This window comes from Plectrocnemia conspersa, unplaced genomic scaffold (assembly GCF_051122295.1).
Source record: "Plectrocnemia conspersa isolate PC_06_02 unplaced genomic scaffold, ASM5112229v1 ptg000010l, whole genome shotgun sequence".
NCBI lineage: Eukaryota > Metazoa > Arthropoda > Insecta > Trichoptera > Polycentropodidae > Plectrocnemia > Plectrocnemia conspersa.
The window spans coordinates 23,398,851-23,417,597 of record NW_028277174.1 but is presented as its reverse complement, the minus strand read 5'-3'; the positions used below and the strand labels follow the sequence as shown (position 1 = coordinate 23,417,597).

General features: G+C 29.3%; 1 protein-coding gene across 1 annotated transcript; it reads right to left on the bottom strand.

Moving 5' to 3' along the window:
• Positions 1-73: 73 nt before the first annotated feature.
• Positions 74-18,035, bottom strand: LOC148231073 (ATP-binding cassette sub-family C member 4-like). The gene is made up of 21 exons (XM_088193932.1): positions 17,739-18,035; positions 12,453-12,657; positions 12,233-12,367; positions 7,603-7,810; positions 7,211-7,436; positions 7,043-7,140; positions 6,775-6,972; positions 5,340-5,616; positions 5,017-5,228; positions 4,783-4,947; positions 4,584-4,721; positions 4,350-4,517; positions 4,113-4,280; positions 3,307-4,042; positions 3,134-3,240; positions 2,946-3,069; positions 2,705-2,875; positions 2,392-2,639; positions 832-954; positions 602-762; positions 74-539 (listed from the first exon to the last, which is right to left on the bottom strand). Exons 2-21 carry the CDS (start codon positions 12,620-12,622, stop codon positions 206-208), a joined length of 4,167 nt encoding a protein of 1,388 aa, XP_088050058.1. The 5' UTR covers positions 12,623-12,657; positions 17,739-18,035; the 3' UTR covers positions 74-205.
• Between the last annotated feature and the right edge of the window lie 712 nt (positions 18,036-18,747).

Here is an 18,747-nt window from a genome sequence, read left to right as displayed (position 1 = left end):
TTAAGTAATAAAAATATTTAAATTTCAGTCTTTTATTTAATAATAAAATATTATTTTTTATAAATCTCATACATTCAAATATAATTTATTTATATACATACAATTATAATTAATAATTTCGATGACGATACATAATAGTGTATTCCATGCACACTGATCACACTGAGTCATTAATAAATATTTAGCGTAATTAAAATTAATCGTGTCATTCGTCCGACATGCTGCCATAAGATATACTCTCGTCATCTTTCGAATGAACATTTTGAGATCTCTCTTTCAACATTATCTTCTTATAATGCTCTTTTGCTAAAGAATAAAGAGACGCTGACATATAGGATCCAGTTTCTTCTACCATTGAATTAAGATTTGATTCCCTATTTTGCAGTAATAAGTAGGGGTAATTAAACTCTAAGCACTTTCCTCCGCCCATCACTAACACCCTGTCAGCATCCATAATGGTGTTTAATCTGTGCGCTATTGTTAAAACAGTACATTCAGAGAATTTTTCTCTTATGATCTGCTGTATGAAATTATCCGTTCTGGAAATAATATAATATTAATAAAATATATAAATTAAATGAAAATAATAATAAATACTTACTGCTGATCCATACTGGCAGTTGCTTCATCTAATACTAAAATTTTATTATTTTTTAAAATTGCTCTAGCTAAACAGAGTAACTGTCGCTGACCCAAACTAAAGTTAGTGCCTCCTTCAGAAATTTGATAATCCAAAGATCGTATTGAGTCTTTTAAATATACCTAAATAATAAAAAATATTGATTATCGTAATTTAATACATAAAATTATTTATAAAAATCGTTTACGTACAGATTCTAAAGCATTCCAAAGAGATGCATCGTCATATTGATTATACGGATCTAAATTGTATCTTATAGAAGCAGAAAACAAGATAGGTTCTTGAGGAATGATCGAAATCTTGCTTCTTAATTCCTATAAATTAATGTATCGATTAATATTAATTCCATATTATTCGTACCCTTCTATATCCCATATAAAACCATATTCTAACTTCGATAGCTACTATGAATTTTTTTGTAAGTTTATAATTTTTTTGCAGTAATAAATAAAATATATTACATAGATAAACTATTTTATTCGTAATTTAAGGCTTGCGTTCTACTGATTTTGAGTACTGGAACCGGTCCTTTTATATACGTCTCCTAAAATTCCGTTTGTGCAATAATATCAAGTTTTTTATTCGGATAACATCCGCCTCTGTGACCCATTCATTTTATGAGCCTCATTTTCCTGTTGTCCAAAGATGTTGCAATATTATATTGTATTAATGAGTTGTTGTTCTATTTGTTCAATAGTAGTATATCGTTGGCTTTTTAGTCCTCACAAATGTTTTTAAAAGTTTAAAATCAAGATCGGTCTCGATAAAAAAATGTGCTGATCGATTCATATTGCAAGTGATACACGATTTATTTGTAATTTTATAAAAATGGTACTATCTAGCAATTTGGATAAAATACAATTTTGCTTAAGAGCTAATCCCTTTGTATATGTATTTAAACATGCAGTGTTTTTTAAAACCTTTACTGTATATGGGACATAAAGATCATATATATATATTTTGAGGGAGCACTGTAGTTGGGGGTAAAGAGGTAAGGGAAACTCTCTGTCGTTTTCTTTGTTGTTCAAGTGTATTATGAGAACGGTTATGTGGTAACGAACGGTTGTCATTATACGTTTGTACATCAAAATGCATTTATATTAGACAAGAAAACGATTTTGCTAGGGATTTTACTCTTCAGGCAACTGCATCAATACTGAAGAAAAAAATACTAGAACGCCAGAAAATGTAAAAGCAGTAAGGGCATTCATTCAGAAATCATGAAGACATTCTACTCTTAAGCATGCCATGTCATTGGAGATATCAAGTCTATCTTTTAAACTACATTCTTAATAAATGATGACTCAAAAATTAAGTGAAAGAGATCATGCCACAAAGCCACAAGTTTTCGCTGCAGCTGTTCTTCTAAGTAGCGAAGAGACTCACTTCCATATTGATGGATTCGTTGGGGATACATAATGAAAAAGCTTTTGAAACATCTTTTGAGTAAGGATCAGACATAAAATATATACTTTTTTTTTACCAGAGATAACCAGTAAGTAATGGAGAAATTTCGATAAATCTTTCAATAATAAATTGCTAATGACGGTCACCATGTATCTAATATGATTTTAAAAACACATTTAAGCAAAACTGTTTTTAATGTACCTTTCAGAAATTTATGAATTTTTTTTTAAAATAACTTTATTTTTATTTTTTATACCTCTTTAAAATGTGGGAGATCTTTATGGCCCACGGTGTATTAAGATTTTTTTAAATTTAATTAGTATGTAATAATTGAATAATAATACCTTCAACGATATGTCTTCAATTTCTAAATCATCAATGGTTATTGATCCTTCTATTTTTGCCAATCGAAACAGTGCTGCTATTAACGACGATTTTCCGGCACCAGTTCTTCCTACGATGCCTACTTTCCATCCTCCTTTGATTCTAATACTAAAGTTTTCTAAAACTGGTTTCTGATTTTCGCCATACGTTAAAGAAATATTTTTAAATTCGATGTTGCCAATTCTTGGCCACTTTTTCGGAGGAACGTCTGTAAAATAAAAATAAAAATTAAGTTCCTATATTTCACATATTTAAATAAATATAGTAACTAACCCCTATCCCCTGTCGAATTTTCTTTCTCGATATCAGTATATTGTAATATTCTTTCACAACTAGTGAAATGCGAAACTACATCTGTTAACTGTTGAACGCCAAATCTTAACGTTGAAGTTAACATCAATGATTGAGATATAGCTAAACCTATATCTCCAGATAGTGACCCATCTTTAAATTAAAAAAAAACATTGAATAAAATATGATTTTAGTATAATACGTACTAATATAATATGCACACCGTTTTTGAAGTATATGAAAGAGAATGTGACGCAAGCTACAAACATAATTCCTGTAATATCCAACCAAAATCCTAGAGTAACTCTACTGGCAAGAAATTGGTACCACGATGCTGTATGTATATCCTAAAATGAGATGAACAATTAAACATGTTTATATATGTCTTGTATTAACTTAGAAGATATTTACTTGATGGGCGTCAAATTCATCTGATAGCTGTTTCTGAGAATTTGATGATCTTATAGTAGATATTCCTTTGATTGTTGCACAAGTGTGTGAAAAAACTGGACTTCGAGCTAAAATATGCATAGTGTTATTTTATATTGTAGTTGAGAAGTATTTTTTTATAAAAATAAGCTTACTTATTCCTTCTAATCTCTTTATATCTTGAGCCGTTCTTAAGTATATGATCAATAGCATAAAAAATATTAGGATTAACACAAAAATGGCACCTAGAAGCCATACATTTGTGATCACAACCATCAACAAAGCACTCATCATGAACAATACTATCTGCAATGCTTCCAGCATGTCTTTAGGCAGCAGTTCATCAATGTTACCCAAATCTTTTGAGAATCTGTTCAAGATTCTACCCGATGGATTCGTGTCGAAGAATTTCATCGGAGCTCTGAGAATCGATTGGAACATCAATTTATGAAGACCCGAAGAGGAGTTCATACAAGAAAAATAGAACAGAATGCAACTTGTTATGCTCAAAGTTACGCATAGCCCTACTAATCCGCTGTAAATATATATGTACTCCCAGTTGTTCAAAGGCCCTATGAACTCTCTCAGAAATCCCGAAAGATTCCTAGAAGTCTTATTAGATACCAAATGTTCAGTTTCTGTAAAATTAAGTTTTGCGGCATTTTCGTTTACTGAGTTTTGATTTGTCCAGTAAGTGACCCAATAGTCTGTAGAACTTGCTACCATGTGACTGACCATCATAATTAGCACCATTGTCACAAACAAACAAGGTCTACCGCCAGAACTCCAATACTTCCAATACACACTCCAATGCATGATTCCTGAAACCTTTTCTTCCTCTTCTTGTTTGTTAGATATTACTTCTTCATCATCAAACTCAGATTTTATTGACTGAAAAAATCATTTTAAGCATTAGATGAATAGAAGAAATCAGATATACTAAAAAACATCATATACTTACAGTAATCGATATTTTTCTCGATAATTGTCTAATGCTGTTAGTTGGTGTTAATAGCGTAGTATCAAAATCATCAGCAGTTGCTTGGTTATCAATAGTATTAATGCATTCTTCTAGATTTTGCCCTGAATTGACTAGATCTTCATAACTACCTTTATTCTCAATGACACCCTTTGATCATAAAATGTACTTAAAATATTTCCAGTTATTTTATTATAGATAAAATATTATTATGCCTACATTATTTAAGATGATTATAACATCAGCAGATTTTAGATAGTGCAGATTGTGCGTTATGATGACTCGAGTTTTATTTTTTAAATAATTCATAAAACATTCTTTGTAAATATAGTTTCCTACTGGCATATCTACGCCAGATAGAGGATCATCTAATAAGTATAGATCTGCCTGAAAGTTATGCATTTTATATATCATGAGAATATAATAGCTTCTCTTAAATCTATAAATACATACCCGTCTATAGATAGTTCTTGCCAGATTGATTCTTGCCTTTTGTCCACCAGATAAAGACACACCTCTTTCTCCAACCAACGTATGATCTCCTTGAGGCAGTTGACTGAAATCTTTCTCCAAAGCACATACTCGAACTATCTAAAATATTCAACACAAACTTTATCTAACTGAATACATAAATAAAAACATTGATAAATACTTGTTTGTATCGCTTCTGCTCATATGGCAAACCAAAGAGTATATTCTCTCTGACTGTCGCTACAAATAACCAAGGTTCTTGACAAGCATAGGAAAGATCGCCGTTGACATTAACGGATCCTTTGGTTGAAGTAACTTCTTTCAATATCAATTGTAGAAGAGTAGTCTGAAATATTATATAATTTAGTCTTAAGATAGGAAGTATGCTAAAAGATTTTATTATATTGAAACATACTTTTCCTGAACCAATAGTTCCAATTATCGCATATAGTTTTCCTTTTTCGAATTTGATAGATATGTTCTTGAGAGTAGCTTCATCTTCTTTCATCGTATTGGTCCAAGAGGCAGTAACGCTGTTCATTTCAACCACAGGTAGATCTTCAGGCACGTATAGCAAATTGTTATCGTTGATTTCGTTCATTGAATCTTTTCCGCACTCTTCAAACGCTTTAGTGTAACAAATATGTATTTAATTATTCAGAATTTATATAAATATACAAAGGCACACCACAAATGAATGTAGGGTTAATTTACTATCTAATGACGAAGGGTGCTTACATTTATTAAAAATACCTTCTTCGGACAGAGTCTTAGGAACTCCACTACCGATTTTATATATGTAATCAGAATTTCTCTTGATTGATAAACTCGTCTGAATGTTTTTGTGGATTGTGAAACTTTCAAAAATCATCGACGGCTCTTTTTCTTCTAAGAGAAGGAACTCTTCTATTCTTTGAACGCTCACTAAGCATTCTACAGAAGATGTTATCGCGTGTGGATAGACAAACGTAAGCATAGTTTGAAGCATGTTGTAGAACTGAGATAAGGAATAGACCTAGAAATATATAATATTTATTTAAACACTATTTGTCACTAATAAACAACAAGATTGTTGCAAGTTGCAATATAAGTATAAAGTAGTGAGCACAAAAAATACACAGAATTAATTCATTCTATAAGTTAATTACATCTTTTTACCCTGAAGAGAATAACTAAAGTAGTGATGTTTAGTCCACATTTAATTATAATTGTGAAATCCATAAACTTACCATTTATAAATATTTCTTATTAGTTGATAGGATATCAGATATAGACAGAGAAGATTTTTTGACAAATTTTACTCTTTAAAATATACTATAAAAGCTCTTTTGGCGACCGTTCGCTAAATGAGATAACGACGTTTCTCAGAACCACCCAAAATTGCTTTCCTAAGAAATATAGAAAGCGTTGACTCATCGAAAAATAGTTCAGTATATATGAGCCCAAATTTTTAGTGTCCGATCTTAGTGTTTTTGGTCTGTTTTATGTTGCTTTGATTTTGCAGTATGAGAGTTCCACTTTTTATTACTTATTTTCACTGTTTGTTATGAATTAAATGACATTTGATGCAAAACTACGCCTTTCAGGGTGACTAGTTTACTTTCTTCCAACCCCTTTACTTTTAAGAGTCAGCGTGATCATCACGTGCTATCAATGTGTGATTGGTTGTTCGTTGAAAGAGTTGCATTGACACATTATTGTTTAGTATTAATTTATTGTAATGACTAAATAAATAAAGATTAGACGTTGGTTTTGTTGTTGTTTATGATTTCTATATCCTTTATCACTGAGCCGTTTAAAATATCTTTGATAGCATGACCTTTGTAATTAACTAACTGTTTTGCTAATTCACTTTTTGCGAATCCAATAAAATTATATTCAATCTTTGACCTTCATCTATGAAATGTTTACATAATATTAAAAAAATGTATAATATAAAAACGAAATAACGGCAAATAAACATAATAGGTCGCTTTCTCTAAGCGATTCAATGAAACTGCGATTTTTATTTATATATATATTACTAAGAATTATACCAGAATAATAGTTTAAGCTACCTACTAAAATATGTAAAGATTATCACATTATTATAGCCAAAGTTGTATTTGATTTAACAGGTTCTCGTTTAAAAAGTGTACTCAATCGAATTAGCTAAATACGAAGAGGTACTCACCGTTGGTGCAGTAACATCAAGTCCCAAATACACGTGGCTCAATAAAGTAACATATAAAGAAGCTCTTTCTGTAAACATCAAAAAGCTAGCATTTATGCCTCTCAAGTATGAGGCAAAGGTAAGATATTTGATCTCGTTGTTTCTAGCGTGAGTCACTGCTTCTTCGAAAGGTTCTTCCCAAGCGTACATCTTTATCGTCTGAAAATAAATATAATGTATTAGATACTTTACTGAAAAAAGTAAGCAGATAGATTTGAAGAAGACTCACCTGTATCCCACAAACGATTTCGTTCATTTTCTTTACTCTTTCATCAGTCCTTCTGGCAATCTTCAAGCGAAAGACGCCCAAGAATTTACTTATCAAGCCTATAGAAAAACATATATGAATCTGTTCCTCAAATTTATGATAAAAATATTTAAAAATTAGAAATATTACTCTGAATAGGAACTGTGGGTAACATTACGAATAGGATTCCAATGAAAGTCAAAGAGCTCACTCTTTTGTTATACAGATAGAAGCATAGTATCATCTGTAAAGGCGCCACCCATAGCACGTGCAAGAATTTGAGCACAGAATCGAATCTGTTCACATCATTGGACATCATATTTACAATTTGGCCGGCTGTGATACGATTTAGAGTGCACGTATTCAACTTTAATATCTGAAAATAATAAATAACATTGCATTAAATGTTTGTTTCTCGATTTCATAACTGCAGGGTTATCATTAGCTGTGTTAAGTTAATTTTATGATATTATTGAGCAATTAAATGAAAATATAATAATACGTCATCGTGTATGAATATGCTAATACAAAACGAATAATACTTTTCTGTAAACCAACGAACAGCAAGAGATACGAAGTCGCATTCCCAGCTGCTGTTGACGAAGCGTGGTGTGGTGTTGCAGAAATACTCCAAATAGTGATAAAGATATTAAGGCAGTTGCTAAAAGGCCTGCTCTATCCTTATTTAACCAGGCACCTTCTTGTCCTAGTTCGCTTAGAAGCATCGCCAGCAGAAGTGGTTGGAATGTTCTGAAATGATAATATACATAAATTTATATTTTACAAATTTTATACAAGATAAAGTAAATTATTAACCCTTAAAACCCTGAGTTGCAACAATAAACAACCACTTTGTGTCATGCGATTGACATACATGGATACATTAAGATTAAACTATCAAAGTTACCTTGCTTTAACATTCATGGTTAAAATTATATGAATACCCATTGACATACCTTGAATTTATTTCAAGTATATATTTATTTATGAATAATAATAATTCTTATTAATTTAAATATATTTATCCTCAAACGAGTCCATTATTATTTCAAAATATTATTCATATAATTAGCCTATTTTAAATACAAATTTAATGTTTATAAAATATACCTATAAAATGAATAAATTAAAATTTAAGCGATTGAGTGTATCTTTTCCTGTGTTAAAAACTTAGCAACTCATCAAATAGCATCGAAAGTACAATACTTTCTAAGATAAGTGCAGAATATGTTGCATTTTATTTATTTATTTTAGAGATAATAGAAAAAATCAACAGCTCCAAACAATTATTTGATATAAAGGGTGTTTGGAAGTCCGTCGGAAGTCAAATCGGCAATAACGCGGCGAATGTTGACTTCCAAGTCGTCCATCGTCTCTGGTTTATCGGCGTAGACTAGCGACTTCTCATATCCCCACAAAAAATAATCCAAATATGGTAAAGCACACGATCTTGGAAAGCAATTCATGAAATTATGCGCTCATCGAATGTCTTCTTCAATAAATTTATTGTGGCGCGCGCTGTGTTGCATGTTGCACCGTCTTGTTGAAACCAAAGCTCTTCCACATAAAGCCCATTCAATTGCGGATCAAAAAAATCAGTAATCATGGATCAATAGCGCTCTCCGTTAACTATAACGTTCTAGCCGACATAATTTTTGAAGAAATATGGACCAATGATTCCATCAGCCCAAAAAGTACACCAAATAGTGAATTTTTGTGGATTTAACGGCGTCATAATAATGGATTGTAAATTTTTTTCACTTCAAATGCGGGAATTTCGCTTGTTGACGTAGCCATTTAACCAAAAATGACCCTCATTCATGAATACAATTTTGTGGCGAAAATGAGGATCAGAGGCAATCTCGTTTTCAGCCCATTTAAGTCAAGCGGCTTCAATTTTTGCACGAGCTGGATCTTGTAAGCTCGTATACCAAGATCTTTTTGCATGGATGGACACAGCTTCAATTGCTGTGCACGATGGCGAATCGATTAATTTGGGTCCTCCACAATACTATGCTCTACAGCTGTACCTTCTTCAATGCGCACTGTATGACGTCCCTGCGGATGCGTATTATCAATTACGTTTGCGTAGTGCGAAAACGATCCACGATTATTCGAATCATTTGCTCGGATGGAGGTTTATTTTGACCGTAAAATTGACGTAGCACACCAACGGAATCACGATTTTCGAAATAAATTTGCACAATTTGCAAGCGTTGTTCTGGCGTAAGTCTACTCATGGTGAAATGGCAAACCAAACTGCACTCAAATTAACTGTCAGTTGTTAAATTGGTTGTCATTGGAAAAAATGTTAACACCCCTTATGAGTAGCTAATTCGTAACAGATGGATCGATTTTGGTTTATTTCTCTTGCCAAGGACATAGTTTAGTGAAATTTATACTTATGTGAAAAAAAGTATTGACTAATCCATTTTTTAATTAATTCATATGTAAATTTTATTCTGTTTTCATGCTAATATGTAGAATGTAGATAATGTTATGCGATATTAAATAGTTTACATTAAATATGAATCAATACCTAGAACTAATAACAATATTAAAATACCTAATTTTTTAATAAAGTGAAGAAATTATACATTATGATTTAAAAAAAAAATATTTTAAAATTTTAGTTATTAACTTCTGATGTTAGCCTATGAGGAAACAATGGGTAAAATAGTCATTAATTTTCATAAAATAATAGATACACACAGGAAGTCACTGTTAATTATATAATAAATACGGATTTAATGAACACCCACAATACAACATATTTTAATGATTATATTTTATTTAGCGAAAACAGACAAGCAAACTCATCCTAAAACACATAAATAAAAACGAAAAAGGATCACAATGTTTGTTATAAGCGCTTAGGCAAACGGAAAAAGTTCACTGTTAATTACATGTTTAATTAAAGTTACCTGTGGCGTCGAATCAAGGCAGTATTATTTATTTATATTTTAACAATAGTATTGGTAATGATGTACTTTTCTAAAATAATTATTATATTTTTAAGTAATTGTAATAGTGAAAAATATTGACAAATGAATAATATGTTTATTAGTTTTATTTAAAACGTCGAATCAACACATTGTTTTTTTTAATGTTTTAACAATATTAATTTATTTAAATTAAATTAAGACCATTGTGATCTAACAAGTTTTCTTTATTGCGTCACGATTAAGGTTTTCAATCGAATTTATGAATATTCGATTATCCGAATTATTTGTCCGATTTTTAACTATATGAATATTCTAATTTTTAATCATATAATTCATTATACTATATTGAATAAAATTAAAAAAAATCTTAGAATAAAACAATCTATATACTTGAGCAATACAGACTTTTTCTCAACATACCCGAGTGACTAGTGCCGCTCCAAAATTCATGGTAATTTATGTGCCTTTATTTTTGTTTCAAAATGCGAGACAGTAAGACGCTTATTCTCAACAACAAAAATGATTTTACGCCTTTAAAAAACATTTATGAATAGAATGTTCATCGACCGTATCTACTATGGCCGAAATTCGCAGAATTCGTTTGTATTTCGCTTCGTAGTGTGTGGGCTGTAGGAGGGGGTATATAAGTTTTAATTTAGTAGGTTTGGCTCTGTCATTTTCAGATATTTCTAATTTAAAAACAAACTATTTTATGACTTAGTGTTACAAATTTTCTGTAACATTAGGTCATCAGCATATAATACATATTTTAAAATATTTATTTATAGCATATGTAAAATTGATAAAGAAGGAGAAAGGACTCAAATTCGACCCCTGCGGTATACCAGAACGAGTGAAATATTCGAGTACCATAGCTCAAAAACTGACTCAAAAAAGCCGTTACACAGTAAATTTCGTCAAAGAGAGAGTAAGTGTTGAATTGTCGCACTTATAGATTCGTGCCCAGCCACATGTCGTATTTATGTGTAAAGTTGTAAATCAAACTACGTTTAATAAACTTTAATATTATATTTTAATATAAATAAAATATAAAATAATCGAGATAAACAACTTCATGGCCAACACCTGACAAAGCCCTGGCCTTTAGTTATCATAGCATTTATTTACCTTTTCCACGTCTGTTTTCTACTTGGCACTCAACTTAATTTTTTTTATCTAAAAAATATAAAATATTTCTGATGTTTGGACTTTTTGTATAAATCCAAATATGTAAATAAACCACTATATATGTAAATACTAAAATGAGTTGAACCATTTAAAAAAATCAGCTATGACTGTCAAAAAAAACACAATAGTATGAATCTTTAGCTTGATCATCACTATATACATATGTATATATATATTTTATTCCAAAATTATTCATCGAATAAAACAATAATTGTAGTTAATAAATCTTTATTTATTATTTTATAATAATAAATAAAGATTTAAGTTAAGATCAGAAAGTTAAGATCATCGAATAAAACAATTATTGTAGTTAATAAATCTTTATTTATTATTTTATAATTTAATTGATAAGCAAAATTCATGTCTAGTTGTACAAAATTCATTTAATATGTTCAATTTTTATCAGAATATTTGATTTGTTTTTAATAAAAAAATATTATCTAAAGTTGAGTTAAAATATATTTAAGAATTAAACATATACGACAGATAAAAGGCGACAATTATAAAAAAAATTTACAATCTTATGGAATGATTTTTTTATGAATATTAAATCATTAAAGAACGAGTTCTTTATGGATAACTGTATTGTATTATTTAAAATATTTATATGAAACGACATACAAAAATTGCATCATAAATTATAATGCTAATATTGCATCTGTTAACTAACTTTCTTATAATTGAGCTTGTTTTATACACTACAGTATTTTCAATAATATTATAACAACATTTGCGTAAAAGATAGCCTACTTATTCGTTATAAGTTATAACGAACAATCACAAATTAAATTGATCGTGCAACATTTATACTCTTGAGGTTATCTTTTAATTTTATTCCAAGTTCATTAGCTCGCATGTAAGCGATAACTTTTTTGTATGTTGGTAATTAGGAAGTAATTATGTAAGATAATTCTTTACCGTCTCTACGCAAATAATCGTTTGTTGTTATTTTTTCACTTATCAATTAGGTCAAAATCCTTAACTGGGACAAGTTTTCTGAAAAGAAACGAAAATAAATAAACAGTCAATGATTACTTACTTGCAACCGACGTACTGCACAAACACTAAGAATCCATCTAAAATGTATTGGGAAATGAAAGTCTTGACCAACGTTTTCAGAAGACTAGGCTTTCTGTCGCTTTTCTTGCATAGCTTGACTTCTTCCAACCACAATCTGTAAATTGTTTGTTAAGATTATTGTAATATGTTCATCGCAGATGACGCAGTATCTTAATTGCCGATTTAGCATACAAAAATACCTTTCCAGTTTATCGCCTAGCATCTGCGACTGATCGGTCTCCAACGGTTTTCCCAGGTCATCCTTTTCGATGTCTCTCTTGAAGCCGACCTTGAACAGAGGCAGCATCCAGCAAAAGAGCAACTTAGATAAGGCACTAGCATTTTGTCTTGAGTTTTCACAAGTTTTCATCTTAAAAAAACGATATTTTCATCACAATTCTCTCCCTGAAAAAAATATTTTATGTAATTAATAATCCTTTACTGTATTTTTAAGCTTAAATAAATTAGGTTATAAAGTATAAGTCTGATCTCCAAAATTAAATTTGAGAGTCAATATTTCTGAAATTTCCCATTGACATTTAGGCTTTTCTTTTATTGTGAAGATAAATATTACTCTTTCAAACGTACGTTTTAGTTAGTGAATTGCTTCTCAGATTAAATTTTCTGAAACCACGGATAAGTAAAAAATTGTGTTATTTTCAAAAATAGTTTCGTTCAAAACATCAACGACTTATAACATTTGGCGAGGATGTGGCTAATTAACACAGAGTAAGTAGATAGTTTAAGAAGACCCCTTATTGCGTTTTAAGTTTTAAAATGAGTGAGCTACATAATACCTAGGTTGACAATGATTAACTGTGGTGAAAGCAAATACATCTGAAGCGTCAATAAATAATTAATATAATTGATTAAATACACACTTCTAATTATTCGAGAATGATATGACGTATATGTACATTATATCACGTAGTGACGAGAGGGATTGAGAGATAAGGGCGTGCGGAACGCATGTAACATACGCCATTATCTCTTACTCACTCTCGTCACTTAACACGCGAGCGAGTGAAAAGGAATGTATCTCACCGTACGCGCCTGATATGTACATATGTAGTCAAAATCACTGATTAATAATATGATTTCATCCATAATTGCTTTGTCTACATTACTTATTATTATTGCCTTTATTTTTATATATTGCCATACTAATAATATTATATTGGAACAAGATTTTCATAATAAATAATATGCATTATAGTGTCAAAAAAAATGAAAGATGAGTATTAATGAAGCAATACATTCCCAGAAAAAACACAATTACCAGTACGACATACACTGAAGAATTTTTGACCTGCAATATACTCAAAATGTGGGCTTATAAGATGTTTTGATACATGTGTGAATTAAACATTTGTTGTAACCACTTGATCTCATATATTTGATTCACTCAAATAGGCTATGAATAGAAGCACGTTTAGGTACGGTAAAGAGGTGCAGTAGGATTTAGTCAAAATGTATTTATATTAATCATATAGTAAATTCAATGGAGTCAATGAAGTAATTTTTTTAATTGAATCACTATTCTCTTAATAATATAATAAATATAGAAATTGTTAATTATAGGTGTAATGAGCACGCACGATACACCAGGAGACGGTGAGCAAAAACTAGGGATTGATATATGTCTCTTACACTTTTTCTACACACATAGTGTTTGATATTTCTTTTAAGCTTTTGGCTAAGTAAAGTTGCACTATTGCCCGGGAGATGGTGTAAATATAATTTCGTTGAGTAAACATTTTTCAAGGTTGTTGTAATCGTGGTATGTTTAATGTTTCAAGTACATTACATTAATTTAATACGAAATAAAATAAAGATAATGAACAAAATTATCAATATAATTATTTTATATACAAAAGTAGTCGAAGTCCAAAGCATTGATATACTAACTTAAATTTAAATAATGTATACTGAGCAAGTCCATAATTGCGGATGTCTTAAAATTTATTATAATAAAAATAAGACGACAATATATGAGGTGAATATACTGAGAAATAATATTTGTCAAATTCGAGCTGCAGTTGCGTAGAATTAAAGTTTCAAAAGAGGTTCAAACTCGCTACTTATCGTGACCCTACTCTCGACCAAAGAGCAAGAACTCGAACTCACCCATTATACTGGATTTAAGCAATAATTTTATAGCTCTACGTTATTGATCTGCAGATTATATTGATTGCTACTTTAGTAGTCAATACTTTTTCAATATGTGTGTATGTTATATATACATATATATAAAATAATATTAGTAATCAGACATAAGATATTATTTCTGGTTGTGATAATACAAGATCTTCAATATCCTTGAGCTCCTTAATTAATGGAAAAAAACAGGATATTTAAATTATTTATGACTTAAATTTAAATAAAGTTAAATTATCAAATAAAATGTTATTTGAGCGCATGGCATAAGTAAGATAAGCTCATAATTCATTGATTTCAAAATAAGATATAACAACTAATATTTAATAGAAAGAAGCAAAGGTTATCAATGTTCAAATGATTAATTTTAATTTGTACGATTTTATGGAACAGCTGTTATTGAATTTAGCAGTTAGTAAAAAAAATTAAGTACATAACATAAATCACATAAATACTATTTTTATGCTAATTAATATTATAAGAATAAAGTTCATTGAGTTGTGTTTTTGTGTTTTAAAAATAAAAAAAACAGTTTAAAAAATTTATTTTGTAACAATTTATTTAGACCATTAATTGTGATATAAAATTTGTACTTAAAAAAATAGGTTAAAACAGCATATTATTTATTTTTAATTTTATGACAAAGAGAAAAGATAATTAAATTTAATATATTTTTATTTTTAAAGATATACTTTCACATTAATAAGATTATGGTGGAACATCGTTATTTACGCAGAAGTTAAGAAATTAATTATAACTGATTAAATGTTAACACATCTAATTATACGATTGTATATATGACGTACGTATATACATATATACATATATAATCAAAATCATTGATAAATAAATATATTAATACAAAGAAAGATTCTAATTTCTAGTCATAAGATATTGTTGCTTCAATGATTCCATCCACAATTGCTTTGTCTACATTACTTTGATATTATGTATGATGTACTTATTACATTTATTTTTTTACATTACTATATTAAAAAGATTATAATTGTTGGCTTTACATAAACACGTTACATTATTAAGTTTAGGATTTGATATTTCTGTGTGACATTTATTGTTTTTTATTATTGTAAAACTACATTATCACTCTTATAAACGTACGTTTTTGTTTGGTTTGGTAACCATAAAATATGATTTGGAACGATATTGCTCCATCAAAATGTAAGACTTCATACTTCACTAATTACTGTTACAAAATTAAAACTTATCCCTGTTATTTCCTCGAATTTTTCCGCACATAATATTACCCTTTTAATATTTTATGTCTATTTCTTCGAAATGCGAAATTCAATAATCAGATGAATATTAAAATAGCTTTTGTCGATTTTATAACCTCAAAAAATTTACAAATCGTTGGAAAAATATGCTTCATTTCTGTAAATGTAGTATATTTTAATTATTAAAATTATAGTTAAATATCTAATATGAAACAAACCAAACTTTTAACGCGAAATTGGACATTTCTTTTCAAATGATCTAATGTTTATAGTACTATTTTTTTATACTACTGATAATTTTAATTGTCATTAAAAATTCTATTTAAAGTATATTTTATTTAATACTTAATATATCTTAATATGAACCTTTTTGTTATTATTTTGAGTAACGTAATAACAAAAATCTCTCAGACTTATTCATACAATTGGTCACACAATATCCTAAATATTATTTAGGATGTTATAAAACATATAATATTTATATTATTCCACAGAATTTTATAAGATACTAGTTTTTACATAACCTCGTGAAATTTCTTAGTATCGCAGAGACAGAGTTATGAAACTACTGATTAACATTTTAACAATGCCATTACTGAATGAAGTTTTTACACTTCGTTCAGCAAAAACAAAAAAGATAATAGTTCAAAAGGCAGGAAGAATTTATTGTAAATCTTCTTTTAAAACACAGCCCAATGCGTTACAACAGGGTAAACAAATTTTTCAATTACTATGTACATACATATGTAGTGAGACATTAGACTAAAATAAAATAATATAAATCAATGCCATATTTTCAATTAATTAAAAACTACTATTACAGCTTGCAATCAATAAATGTTACTAAGCATAACTTTACTCAAATATATTTAAAATATCAGCAAAAACAAAAAAGATAATAGTTCAAAAGGCAGGAGCAATTTATTGTAAATCTTCTTTTAAAACACAGCCCAATGCGTTACAACAGGGTAAACAAATTTTTCTATTACTATGTACATACATATGTAGTGAGACATTAGACTAAAATAAAATAATATAAATGAATGCCATATTTTCAATTAATTAAAAACTACTATTACAGCTTACAATCAATAAATGTTACTAAGCATAACTTTACTCAAATATATTTTAAATATTCATCTGCAAGATGAAGAAAATATTGAAAAACCTAATCTATCGATCGAAATTAAAATGATTTAATAAGCACTAAATCCGATAGAAATTGAAAAACAGTAATGAAAAATTGAATGGGATTCGAACCCAAATCTTTTAGGAATTAGTCACCGACTTATACCAATGTTCTAACATGCTGGTTAATATTTCTTACAATCTAAAAAATAACTAAAGATACTATCCTAAACAAGCTTCATGCTTTAGATAAAGAAGATCAAACAACAGCAAAAAGATATAGAACAAAGATTAAAAATTATAAATAATTTTCTTTTGAATTAGAGAAAAATTTATTAATTTATTTTCTTCAAATATTAAAAAAAAAAAATACTGGACTTTTCTTAAGAACATTGCGTGTATGTAATGAAACACATATTGCCGGTTGGGTTAGGTCAGGTTAACACCTGACCTATTTTACTTAAATTATACTGGTAGAGGAATATATACACTATGTTATATAATATATACATATATAATTAAGTTAAAGATACTATTTTACGTACATGTATAGATTATATTTCTGTTGTATTTTAATTATGTACGATGCTAGAAATATATATGTATATATATATTGAGATTACTATTACTATGAGTATGAGTATGTTCAGACTGATATGTTACTGATCAAAATCAATTGATGAATAATTATTTAGATTAAGAACAAAGGTTACATTTATAATGTTGAAAACAATAAACAAGAAATTAATTTTATTTTCAATTATTTTTAAATTATTAATGATATGCCATTTTTAAGGTTAATTATTAATTTGGGTTAAGGGTAACATTACTGCTACAATTTAGCAAAACATGAACCAAAATATGTTGGTTAAATTGGATGGTAGAAAAATAGCTCGTAAGCGCGTTTTAACAGTCAATGTATTATTAAAAAATATAAATTATTCAATACACCAAAAGTGAACTCACCCTGTATTTTTAAAATTGCACTATGTGTTTTTAAAATTGATCGCCGTTATCGTTATTACACAAAAGTCAACTAAGTTCACACGCGCCGATTTGTTTATTGTAAATACTTTAATTACCAATTTACAAATTGATTATAAAACGAAACGTGCATCATCGGAAAGCGGAAAGAGTAAAAAGATCTATTCGTATTATTCACGGTCGGACTTAGGTGAGATTCACTGCTAAATAGTTCCGAGGTCTGTATGGACCTCTTGGCCGTCCGAACGTTGGCGATGAACTGATCTGTCTTTGGCGACTATTCCTTGTTCATGCTACTGGTGAATATTTTATGACGGTAACGCATGTCGTGAGTAATCAGAACTACCCGCGAATCTAGAGGTCACTTTTCTCCACGCAACTTCCGACCTTTCGATTGAGAAAGCCGCGGAAGTGTTTGCCGTTAATTATTATATGATATTGTTGTTTCGTGTCAATGTTAATTATTGGAGTAATGCTACTGTTACTTTGTGTTTTTATTAGCATAAATAAGAAAGAATGATGATGAATCGCGTTTAGATCTTGGTAAGGTATGATGAAGGTTGTTGTTTCTTGCGTTCTTGTTTTAACGCAATCCAATGAATATTGTGTTATAAAAGTAAAGAATTTGCAAAGCACTGACCGGTCATCGATAAAGTAGCTTCTAGACTTGTTCAATACGTTGTTGTCAAGAAGACCGCGCCATTCAACCGCAGGCTGGATCGGAGTGTTGCTATAATGCAGCGCTTCAGTTGCACTCTATTTTTTTTTATTTTGATCGATATTTATTTTCGGTTGAGCTCATATTTTTTCATGTTGGTAGTACTGTATTTTACGAGCATGTTAGTCACATTTGTATCTAAAAAAACAAGTAATAATTACGTATTTTGAAACGCTCAAAAATTTATTATTTTTTAAAATCAAGAAACAAAGAAAAAAATAATTTATATTAGTGTTTGAGTTTGTCTAAGATGTTTCTAAGAAAATCGCGAAG